The 12,021-nt window shown below is 29.7% G+C and overlaps 1 protein-coding gene across 1 annotated transcript in view; it reads left to right on the top strand.

Moving 5' to 3' along the window:
- The window catches only part of CARPA (Carbonic anhydrase-related protein A), a 483,368-nt gene extending 472,070 nt beyond the window's left edge, over positions 1–11,298 (top strand). Inside the window, exons 9-10 of the mRNA XM_075378891.1 lie at positions 7,259–7,307; positions 10,981–11,298. Of these exons, the coding sequence (XP_075235006.1) occupies positions 7,259–7,307; positions 10,981–11,021 (90 nt within the window). The 3' untranslated portion in view covers positions 11,022–11,298. The remainder of the gene's footprint in view (positions 1–7,258; positions 7,308–10,980) is intronic.
- The last annotated feature ends 723 nt before the right edge of the window (positions 11,299–12,021 follow it).

The raw sequence follows: 12,021 nt of genomic DNA, 5'->3' as shown, positions 1-12,021 counted from the left end.
TTAAGATGCGATGTGAAAATGCTGTAAAGGATAAGCGGTAAAATTAATATATGTATATTATAAAAAAGAAAGAATTATAGATGATTATATTCCATACCGTAAAAATCTGGTACTTACTAAGGATTTTATTTTCTAGTTTAAAGATGATGGTATTAAAGGGAGGGATGTTGGGAGGAGAAGTAAAAGGGAATAAGGAAAAGATGATGATGATTAGGGATGAGGGGTGTTAAGTTTAAGTTAAGATGAAATAGAAGGAACGGGGTTCGTAAATAAGATATAATGTCGGCACATTAAGAGATTCAAAGGTCCATTTTGTTGTACACAACCAGCCTGACGATGCCGACGCCCTCTTTTGCGTTACATTTTAACTAACCTCTGCTTCTTCTGCTTCTTTACACCTCATCCTCTTCTACTATTTTTCTTCTTGAATCGCAAATCCTCTCCCGCCATCTTTCCCCTTTGTGCTTCTTTCTGCCGCTACATCGCTATTCTGTTATAATGTGGCTTAAAATATGGGTGATAAAGGAGGAATCTGGAAGAAGTTAAGGGGAAAAAGTTAATGGAAAACTGGCAGCCAACCGTGGAGAATTCAACATCCCTTTTTTTAACGTTATACTTAGTCTACTGTATCTATCTTCTAACCGTGTGCTATAACCGGCACAATACTTAAAGATAGCTGCTCTTGAAAATTTATTGGTACTTGTGAAAATTACATAAAAATACAACACATCTCTTGTCTCTATTGAAAAGTTTCTTATTACTATATATATTTTAACATCTTTTATGCTTTAAGAAAATAATTTTTGTAAATCTTCAACTAAGAAGCCCTAGATTCTAACTAAAGAATAATTTTATTTAAAATATAATTTTAAAGTTTGTTGTGTTGACTTATCATGAATAATTTTAAATCTATTAATTAAATAATTTATTGATTTTCCAGACTCTGGAAACCAATAGTATTATTTAAGAAAACAAATTACCTGACGTTTTTAATGTATACAAACAGTTTGTACTTATTCAATGTCAAACTTTTTAATTTTTTTTATTTCATAATGATTTCATCCATTTACCTTTGTATATTTTCTATAGTATCATAACATATAACTATTATTTTTAAGAATTAATAGGATTTTAACCACTATTTTTATTATAAACTTCATGTATTGTGATATTTAAATATAGTTGTTTTTCCCACAGTTTTTCTTAATTCTTCCAGAAAAATGTTAGAAATTTCCTTTTTATCGGTGAAGCAGCACAGCTGCTCCACTGTCTGGCAGCAGTTCCCTTATTTCTCCACCCATTTCTATCCCAAACCTTCTCCTTTATCCCCTTATTGTTTTTTTATCTTCACCTCATCTATTAACTTCATCTTTCTTCTTCATCCCTTCCTTTCTTCTTCTTCTGACCCTTCCAATGCGGTTGTCAAGATTCCACTTCCTCTAACCACATGACTTAACCAGTTTCTTTTTCTTTTGTGTACCTTCCACATAAGTGCTCTTTCATCTTTAATCCTGTTCATTGCTTTGCCATTCTTCATTTTACTTTATCCATCTCTCTCCATATCCTCATCTCAAAAGCCTCAATCCAGTCCCTCTCCTTCTTCTTTAACATCAACATTTCACTTCCATACAACAAGAACTTCTTATATAGTAGTTGGCTAATCTCTTTTTTAACACTTAAGTCCAGTGTTTTACTAAATAGTAATTTACTTTTCTTACTGAAAGCTTTGTTTGCTACCACTTTGCTTCCTTTTACTCCATTGCACTTTTCCAGTCCCCTATCACCAATATCTCCAAATATCCATAATTTTTTACTACAAATAAATCCTGTTTTGTTGTTTACTTCCATTTCATAAACTTTCCTATGTTTATTTTCATTAAATATTCTTTCATTCCATCGTCCAGGGCTTTTATTTGCCAACTTTTCATATTAATTGACGTGATCTATATAACTATAATTAAGATTGGTTCAATACAAAGGGACTTTCGAATGTGTAATATAGGTATTTTTTTTTACTTCAACATGTTTATTACATCCTCTCTCTTCAATTATCTGCTTTATGTATAATAACCTTTGACCCTTTCTGCAATTTCTATCTTTTACATGTTCCTCCATCTTCGAGGTTGAATTATGTTTTCCTCCAACTTCCATCCTGGTTTAAATTCCAATTTAAATCAGGTTGCCTTTATATATACGCGTGACCTATCAATCTCGTTTATATTTTTAAAAGTTCTGCTATAAATGTGTTAGAATGTATAGGTTTGTTAAATAATTTATCTGCAATGAATTTTTTGTCATATACCCGAGTAAATGTACTGTGTTACATGTTTCTATTATCAAGTTTGATAAAGGGGATATTGTTATTTAAAAAAAGGACTTTTCTTTAACAAAGGTATTCATAAATAGTGCTTTTCACAGTACAAAAATAGAAAATGTAAGTATAATTAGTAATCAGATATCACTTTCCATTTTTATATGTATATATTTCTTTGTTAATCATTTAATCGAAATTAAAAATGAATTCTACTTTCACTATTGTTTGCAGGTCATTCAGAAGTGTTTATTACTACTACCTGTGTACTACACATTAATAGCAGAACTCTTTTTAATACTAAACAAATAGAATGAAGTGGGCAGGCCTTTTTTAACAATAGATTTATTAATTTCATTATAATATATTTATATTTTCATATAAAACTATTATATGTAAAATTATTTTACTTAAAAATGAGAATAAAATAACGAGTGTTTCTAAAAGGAGTGTTTCTAAAACCCTAATAATAATAATAATGTAGAAGTCACGCATAGGTAAATTTTATTTCTCCCTACGTCACTTGGCAACACTGAACCCAAGGCTAACAGCTTATAACAGCGGAAATGCCTTTCTTATGTTTTAGTGTTGTACTAGTATAAATTCGTCTCTGCTGTGTTAATTATATCGTTTTCCAAGGACAAACCGCTTTATATGGAAGTGAAACTTGGACAATCGGAGTATCTGAGAAGAAAAGATTAGAAGCTTTTGAAATGTGGTGCTATAGGAGAATGTTAAAAATCAGATGGGTGGATAAAGTGACAAATGAAAAGGTACTGCGGCAAATAGATGAAGAAAGAAGCATTTGGAAAAATATAGTTAAAAGAAGAGACAGACTTATAGGCCACATACTAAGGCATCCTGGAATAGTCGCTTTAATATTGGAAGGACAGGTAGAAGGGAAAAATTGTGTAGGCAGGCCACGTTTGGAGTATGTAAAACAAATTGTTGGGGATGTAGGATGTAGAGGGTATACTGAAATGAAACGACTAGCACTAGATAGGGAATCTTGGAGAGCTGCATCAAACCAGTCAAATGACTGAAGACAAAAAAAAAAAAAAAAAGGACAAACATGTTTATTATTGAGATTTACTGCACGCATAAATCTTACGAACAAGTGAAAGACGAGTTTTGGATAAAATTTTTCAGTTCCTAATAAATCGACAATATCGCGTTAAATTTCTATAGCGCTTGGCGTTATTACTTCGAGATACAGAGTGATTCAGGAGGATAGGGCAATACTTTGACAACTCATTCTAGAGACTAAAAATAAGAAAAAAGTTCATATAAACATAGGTCCGAAAACGCTTCGTTAGTGAGTTTTACAGAGTGAAAGATATCGCCCGAGTTTCAGTACCTCTGGGTAAATTAAGGCTTTCTGAAATTCTGGGAAGGCCATTTAAGGAAAAAATTAAATTGTTTCTATTTTTTTTTTTTTTTGATGTTACTGGAAAAATACAGTAACTCCCAGAAAAAATTTGAGCGAAAGTGAATGAACAGGTTAGATTCGATAATGATATCCTTTATAAACAAATTATATAATAATTAATTATTAATAGGTTGGTAACATTTCATTTAATATTAAATCTATTTGATAATAATCGCAAACATCTAACGAACATGACGTTACGGTCTTATTGACGTACAAATTAATTTTATTTCTTGACCGACTATTATAAACGTAATAATTTTAATTTAAATACAATTATACATTTGAATTTGAATTAAGATCTTTTGAGAAATCCCTGATAATAGAGTAATGGCTCCGAAAGTATTCTGATATGTACTTTTAATTGGAACATTATTTTATACAATTGTATTAATACCAACCATGCCGAATGCTTAGTAAATTAATTCTAAATCGCATGTCTTATAACCGAATTTTGAACCTAACTTTTTACCTAATCTGGCTTCATCAAATCTCTAATATTTGGCTTTGACGGATAAACCACTGCACAAATCTTTAATAACAATACAAATTCCACAAGTATTGGTATTATTATTGTAAATATGGCTGCCACAATTTTGATTGTAATTTTTCCAATTATTAAGAAATAAAGAAAATTACAATCATGTGGAACAATATACGCCTGTTGAAAATATCTAAAAGATAAAAAAAAAACGTAAACTTTAGTTACTTTTTTCTTTGATCATTTTTGTAAATACTTCTTTAACGTTAATACCTTCAACGTCCATTTATTATCATTACCCGTATAGGAAAAGAATGAAGTTTATCTTAAAAATTTTAAAATATTTCAGTAGATTTATATATTGTAGGCAATTTAATTAAAAATATAAAGGATTTATCTTTATTTTAAAAACATTTACCCGATATTAAATAAAACGTATTGTTTTTAAAACGAGTTATTTTTTTAATAAAAACACTGGCTAGTTGGGTAATTTTTAATATTTAACTTTTTTACACGTTAACATTTATTGTCGGTTATTATTCAAAATAAAGTCAGACGAATAGGAAGGTAGAAAATTAGCAAACCCCTGACCAAATCTTATTTCTTTCTTCTCATCGTTAACCTAATAATATAGTTCTATTATCAGGTAACAATAAGAAGGGGGCCGAATAACGTTTGACTGACACCCCCATAAGGGTGTTTTATGCTGATGGGTCACGATGGGATCAAATCCGGGCGGATCAAAAAGTTTATTTACTCTAAACGTTCTTGCACAAATAAAAAACTTTTTTTTAAATATATTAATGTACGTGAAAATGATCCTTGAATATTTTGTGGTCAAATTCTCGGGTCTATTTCGATTGCTAATTCTAATTCTTACAGTGTTATAATTATTTTTATTTAAAAATACAATAAAATTATTTCATGGTAAAAAAAATAAATAATTTAAAATTTGTTTTAGAATATATACCGGGTGGTCCATTTAAATTGAAACACATCTATATCTCAAAAACTACATATTTTATGGGAAAAAATGTTCCCTATTAAATTTTTTCCGTTTCGAGGGGAAAATACGTTCACAACCTATGTTGTCCTTGATAAGGTCAAATAAAAATCATTTCATGGTCAACTTAATTGTTTAAAATAGGAAACTATATTTTTTATTGCTGAATCGAATTCTTTGAAAAAAAATAATAAAATTCATTTTTGACTATTTTTTCTAAAATTTATATTTTTTAGTTATTCATCTTAAAAAATGCTGTAGGCCTGTAAATTGGTGTTTTTAGTTTTATTAAGCCTAACCTACCGGGTTGGTCTAGTGGTGAACGCGTCTTTCTAAATCAGCTGATATGGAAGTTGAGAGTTCCACTCTTCAAGTCCTAGTAGAGGCAGTTTTTTTTATATAGGTTTGGTTATAGTTTATAGTAGGTTATAGATTTTTTATAGTACTTTTATATAGGTTTGAATACAAGATCACGAATACTGGTTGGTGTACTTTGATGGTTGCGTTCCAATTAACCAGATATCTCAGGAATGGTCGAACTGAGACTGTATAAGACTACACTTCATTTACAATCATACATATCATTTTAATTATGTAAAAGGTAGTTACCAGAGGCTAAACAGTAAAAAGAAAGTTTCATTAAGTCTGGCTCAGCTGACGAGGTGTATGCGGTTTTGAGCCGGGCCTGTACCAGAGCAGAACTGTGATCTTAATGCACCGGTTCTATATTTTGAACAGTTACTCATCTCACACCTGTGGAGGAGACTTATAGCCTATCGATGGAAGCATGACAGTTAGAATGGCATGGCACGACTAAGGAAAGGTCCTTGTATAGATTTATACAGGATCTGGAAGAATGGTATGCCTTTCCTACATTTTTAAGGGCAACGGGAGTCCGAGTGCTCTCCAACCATGTAAATTTAAACCGATATTTGTTTTGGTTCCGCCTGGCAGCTTGTCAGCTGTGCGTCTGCGGGGAGGTCCAGTCGAATGAACGCATGATGTTCGACTGCCCGACTCTTGGTGTAGCCAGAGCTTAGACAACTCTGGAACTTAGAGGTCAAGGGGAAAATTAGCCGCTCACAGACAGTGAGTCAATGTAGCAAGAGCTGCATTGTCGAACTGTGTGGGAGTTCCTTGATGCGGTTGCTTTGTTCAACTAACATCAGTAGTTTACCTAAGGGAAAAGACTCCTATCATTAATCTAACTGAGAGATATGGCTGGCTACCAGCCAAATTAAGGCTCCAAGCGTTTTAATGGTGGACAGGTACTTGCTGGCATTCAGCGGCCTAGGAGTGGTGCGAATTGCTGCCTTGACGAGATAAATTTAATTATCGATAGTCATATATGTTCTAGTAGTCACCTACCCATTTTAGTGATATATGACAAGTGGGCAGTGAGACACTACCTTATTCTTTAGGATGATCGAATGGGGTGGTGGTGGGAGAAATGCCAACCAAACCAACCAATATACTTGAGGAATTGAAGGCTAATATTGAAAGAGAAATTTCAAACATTACAAAAAGAGGTGCAAATGTTATGAAACGTGTACACATTGAGAATTCAGGAAATCATTTTGAACATGTAATAAAGTCAAGTCAGTAAAGGTAATTTGAATATTTTTATATAAGTATTTTATAACGTTAATATTTTTCTAATAAATTCACTTCATCAAATAAAGAGGTTGCATCCTTCTTGAAACACTCATTATTATATAAGATAATTTAAAATTACTTCAAAACATTTGATTATATATGGTTGCCAAAAAATAAATAAATAAAAAATTTTTAACTTATATAAAATGTTTTGAGAATGAAAATGCATTAAAAAGTCGATTTAAGTAATTTTTCTCATTAAGTAATAAATTCATTCACGTCTTCTGTTATTATTTTTTATAACATTGCATCCTATTTAAGAAAAGTACACCTATATTTATAATTTTTTTTATTCTTTATGTTTATATATCTTTAATTAATCTTTATGTTATCATACTTGTTATAATTACTTAAACTTTTTTGTGATTTTTCTTTCAGAGTAAAAATAATTGTCCAATTACAATGCACAAGGAAATGTATTATAAAGGTAAGTGTTTTTTATTGGCTGTTTATCAATATTAATGATAATAATAAATGTATTTAATTTACTTATCTTATCTTCACTGTTTTCTATATTGTCAAGATGGCCAGTCGCATCTTTTTCTTCTCTGTTCATAACATCCTTCGAGTTTAGTGTACTCCAGATTATTGAGAGTCTTGTATCTCAATGTTACCTTAGCTTTACCTTCTTTCTTTCTCCATTCACGTCAATCCTCCTTATCCATTTCAGCATACGCTTCTCCTCCCTTTTTTCCATATGTTTCCACCATCCAAATTACTCTCTCCTTTATCACACATTACATACAGTTTTCATTTTTTTCTCTATACTGTTATTTCTTCTGTCCCTGAATGATAATCCTACAAATCATCTCAGTTTATTTTTATCACATATATCATTTTTTGTTTCTTTACAGAAGCACCTCAATGCTCTTAACCCTTTTATAAAACTGGTTTTACAAATCTTACATATACTTTCTCTAAGAATTTTTAGGTATTCTTTGGTATTTAAAATTATTAACATTTTAAATTCATAAATAATGAACCCATCATTTTGTTAGATATAATTTTGTTTTACCACCGACGTTCTCCACACATCATAAATGTAACTGAAGTGCTGCTTCTAAATATTTGAACACAGAAACTTTTGACTTATTACTGTCACTTATTTGTAAAGTCCTTTCCTAATGCTCTCCATATTTCATGTGTTTCGTTTCTATACTGTTTTCTTGTAGAATCCAATGTCTCTAAATTTTACGCCTAATGGTACAACTTTTATTTGACTTTCTCCTGATTCATTCTCACCAGGACATTATTTACAAAAAATATATATCCGATACCTCATATACGGACAACTCTTGAAATTGTATATCTTATCAGAATAAAAGTATTCAATTTAATAATCAATAATTTTATTTCAGAAATTCATAAAAATTAGTAACCTTGTGAAAAAAGTTATATATTTTTAATTTTAATTAAGAAATTATTACTAATTTTAATTTCTGATCAAAGTAAAATATTTTCTAAGTACTAGAAAATAGATGCTGTTTAAAAAAAAATGAATTTTGTGATTTTCATAAAAAAAATGTCCTACTCCTTTATTTAGGTATTTAGAAGGAAATTTAAACTAAAGGGTATTTAAAGAGTAAAATTTTGAATGATAACTGTGTATAATACTGAGGTCATAAAGTTCAGTAGTAACACTGATTATGAATTAAGCCAGGCTTCTGCATTTAATATAAGTGACAAAACTTTTGCCCAGTCGTTTAAAATTTGCTACTAATTAAAAAAATATCCAATTAACTCAATGTTAGCTATATATGAAAAAAACCAATATACATAAATATATAAAAGTTTTTAAAGTAATTGTTATTAAATACAGAAATAAATATCAAAAAACAAATTGCAATTAAAAGTGGATATAGTACTTTGTTAATTGATAATATATATAAAAAACAAATATCAAAAATTAGTACAATAACTTTAAAATCAATTCATAGCACACAGAAGATTAATAATGTTTACTAATATGTATATACATACACTAACAGTATTATTAAAAATATAATCAAAGTTTGACAAGGATGAATTTAAACCTTCATATAAAACTAACAACTACATAATAGAATATTTAAAACAAAATAAAAATACTGATTTATACAATTTATGTGGGGTTTATAAGATAAAGTGTTACTTAGTTTTCAGTCCAGGGGTTGGACAGAAATTCAAACCGATGAGGGAGGTGTCTACTTGTTCTCAGGTCTTCTGTTCACTATAAAATCAGATCTCCTACAAATAGGAGTAATTGCGATAACCTTGTCTGGATTTGAACCTAGTACTTCAAATTTGTAAATGAGTTATAATAAGATATCAGCTGAGTTTGGTAATAGAAGGAACCAAATGGATAAAATATTATTAGAGAATATAAAGAATCAAAGAGTAAAACAGATGTACTTTAAAACAATGTTAAGGTTAATGTTTCGATGAAAAGAACAAGGTATAAAATCCAAATAGGCAAATGTAAGTTTACTTCAATTTCAAATTTAAATATAATTGCAGGTACTTACGTATTAACGCCACCGCAGCTACAGCTTTATTTAAAAACGAAGTAGTCAATCGGATTTCGGTGGAAAATGAACAGTCTCTTTATTAATTTTAATAAATGGTTATTTATATTTATTTAATTTAACCAAACTTAACTTATGCTCGCTTCGCTCGCTAACCTTGACTAATTAACACCGTAATCTTTTGAGTATTTATTTAATAAATTAAGTAATTATTGCAATTATTTATTATTTAAATAATCAAAACACTCCTGTTAATTAGTCAAGGTTAGCGAGCGAAGTGAGCGTAGGTTAAGTTTGGTTAAATTAAATAAATATAAATAACCATTTATTAAAATTAATAAAGAGACTGTTTTGAATCTATGTTAAACTCTATATCGGCCCATTTTCCACCGAAATCCGATTGACTACTTTGTTTTTAAATAAAGCTGTAGCTGCGTTGGCGTTAATACATAGGTAGCTAATTGCAGTACTTTTGTTGTAATTCAGTCCCTATATTATACATTGGTTTTGATGTTGAATTAACATTATGTTTTTCCTCAGTCATCAATGAGAGGAAACATATAATAGTACAAGATAAATATACTTTTACCAGTTTCTTACACTTGTAGCCACTTTTTTCCGTCCATTTTCCAATTTTGTCTTCTGTTTTCATGTGTTTTTTTTTTGTTTTGATTTCTTTCTGTAATGCCAATGATATCACCTTTTCTTTCTTCATGCCAGTAGCTATATTGAAGTCTTCTTAGAAAGCTTTGAACCATCCATCCTATTCACAAGGCCAAAGCACGTGAACCTGTGTTTTTGAACATTGTTCATAGCAATATGTATACTACTGTATATTTCATTTTCTGATCTGCCTAGTCTGTATTTTGTATTTTTGGAGGGATTAAAAGGCTGGCTTTACCTGATAGGCATTCAGCTATTCGTTGTGCAGATAATGAACAGCGAAAGCCAGTCCGTAAGTTTCTCCTCAGACAACCCTACCTATCAGATAATGCAAAGAATCCACTAACTTTGTCGGTACAGCACCTGTGGCATGAATTATTTAGCAAGGTCAGACTTACACACTCATACATTGATAATGGTGAAGAGAGGATCAATAATTAGAAAAAAGGATTAATGGTGAGAAATGATAATTTGGCCATGAATGAATCGCAGTATTAGATGACCTTACTCCTTTCTGAAGAATTTTAAACTCAAGACAAGAAATAGGCAACCATTTTACCTACAATCCATCAATAGACTGAGCGTTTTTATTGGTAGATTTAGTAGTACATTAGCTGTTCAACAACCAGCTTACATATAAATGGTAAAATAAAATTACTTTTCCTTCATAAATTAAAGATCCTTCTGAGAACAGGTACAGGGATAGGGTTCTGAAAGGAACAGTCTTCCTTATTCTTAGAATTGTGTAGAATGTGAAAGTATCTGACCTATAAATGTTCAGACCATACCCTTGGAGTTACTCTTTTCATATTTCTGAGAAGACAAAGTGCTAAAGTTCATTTATCTTGTATCCTGGAGTAAGTTAGTGTATTATTTTGAAACAAGCTGTTCATCCTGTGTTTTAATTTATTTTTGTTTTTTTTTATGTTACAGCTAATAAATGGCGGCAGTCGAATGAATTATTTCAAGTTTAAGTGGACTGATATAATAATGAATTATGTAGTTATACAGTTATGTGGAATAAATTAAAAATCAATTAAAAAAATAAATAAATAAAAGTGACAAGCAATAAGTATACATGTTGTTAACTTATTTAAAGAAATTTATGAAATTAACAAATTAATTGGGAATTAAAACATTACTAACAAATAGTGTGATAAGTGCTTTGAAAAGTAAATAAACTAACAAACTAATCAATTAACCTCTCAATGAGCTTTTTTTATGTGTTTTGTGTTACTGTAGATTAACTGTTGTATAATTAGACATGTTCATAATGGAATTTTTATAGCCTGATAAATGAAAAAAGTTTTTCAACCCAGATAAAATAGTCATTAGAAATTAATTTTTTTGAAAAATTATCTGGAATTATCCACAAAAACAAAATATACTACATAAATTTTCCTGCCTTTTTTTAAGAATTCTTTTTAATTTAAAGGAAAGGACAAATTTTAACTATCTCAGTAGATTTTAGTCAAATATTTTCCATTAATTATTTTGTAATGCTGTAAATCTTTAAATTAGCTGTTACTGTATTTTCAGAATTATGTATTTAACATACCAGTAACCTTCATGGTAGAATGGTAGTATGTCTGCCTTTCATTCAGATGATTCTGTGCTTGAATCCTACCAAGGTTTGACATTTTTCATATGATGTAAGATACATCTATCAAAAAACGACTGTAATTAGGCCAAAGCCTCTTGTTGCTTTGAAATTAAATAAATTCTATGTAATAAATAAGAATTACAGTACAATTAATAGAATTTTAAAAATACTGAATATTTTATAAAATACTCTTTACTTAAATATAATTAATTAACTATAATTTTGCTGATCATTTCATTAATTCTGTTATTCAGTAAATTATATTTTACTTGTAGGAAATGAATCATCACTTTTTATTAATTATTGCAAAAATGTTTTAACTAAATAAACATTTTATTATGATCAGTATGTAATTATACAAAATATAGATC

Source organism: Lycorma delicatula, chromosome 11 (assembly GCF_047948215.1).
Source record: "Lycorma delicatula isolate Av1 chromosome 11, ASM4794821v1, whole genome shotgun sequence".
NCBI classification, from domain to species: domain Eukaryota; kingdom Metazoa; phylum Arthropoda; class Insecta; order Hemiptera; family Fulgoridae; genus Lycorma; species Lycorma delicatula.
The sequence above is the reverse complement of the archived record's forward strand: the minus strand, read 5'-3'. Positions and strand labels throughout refer to the sequence as shown.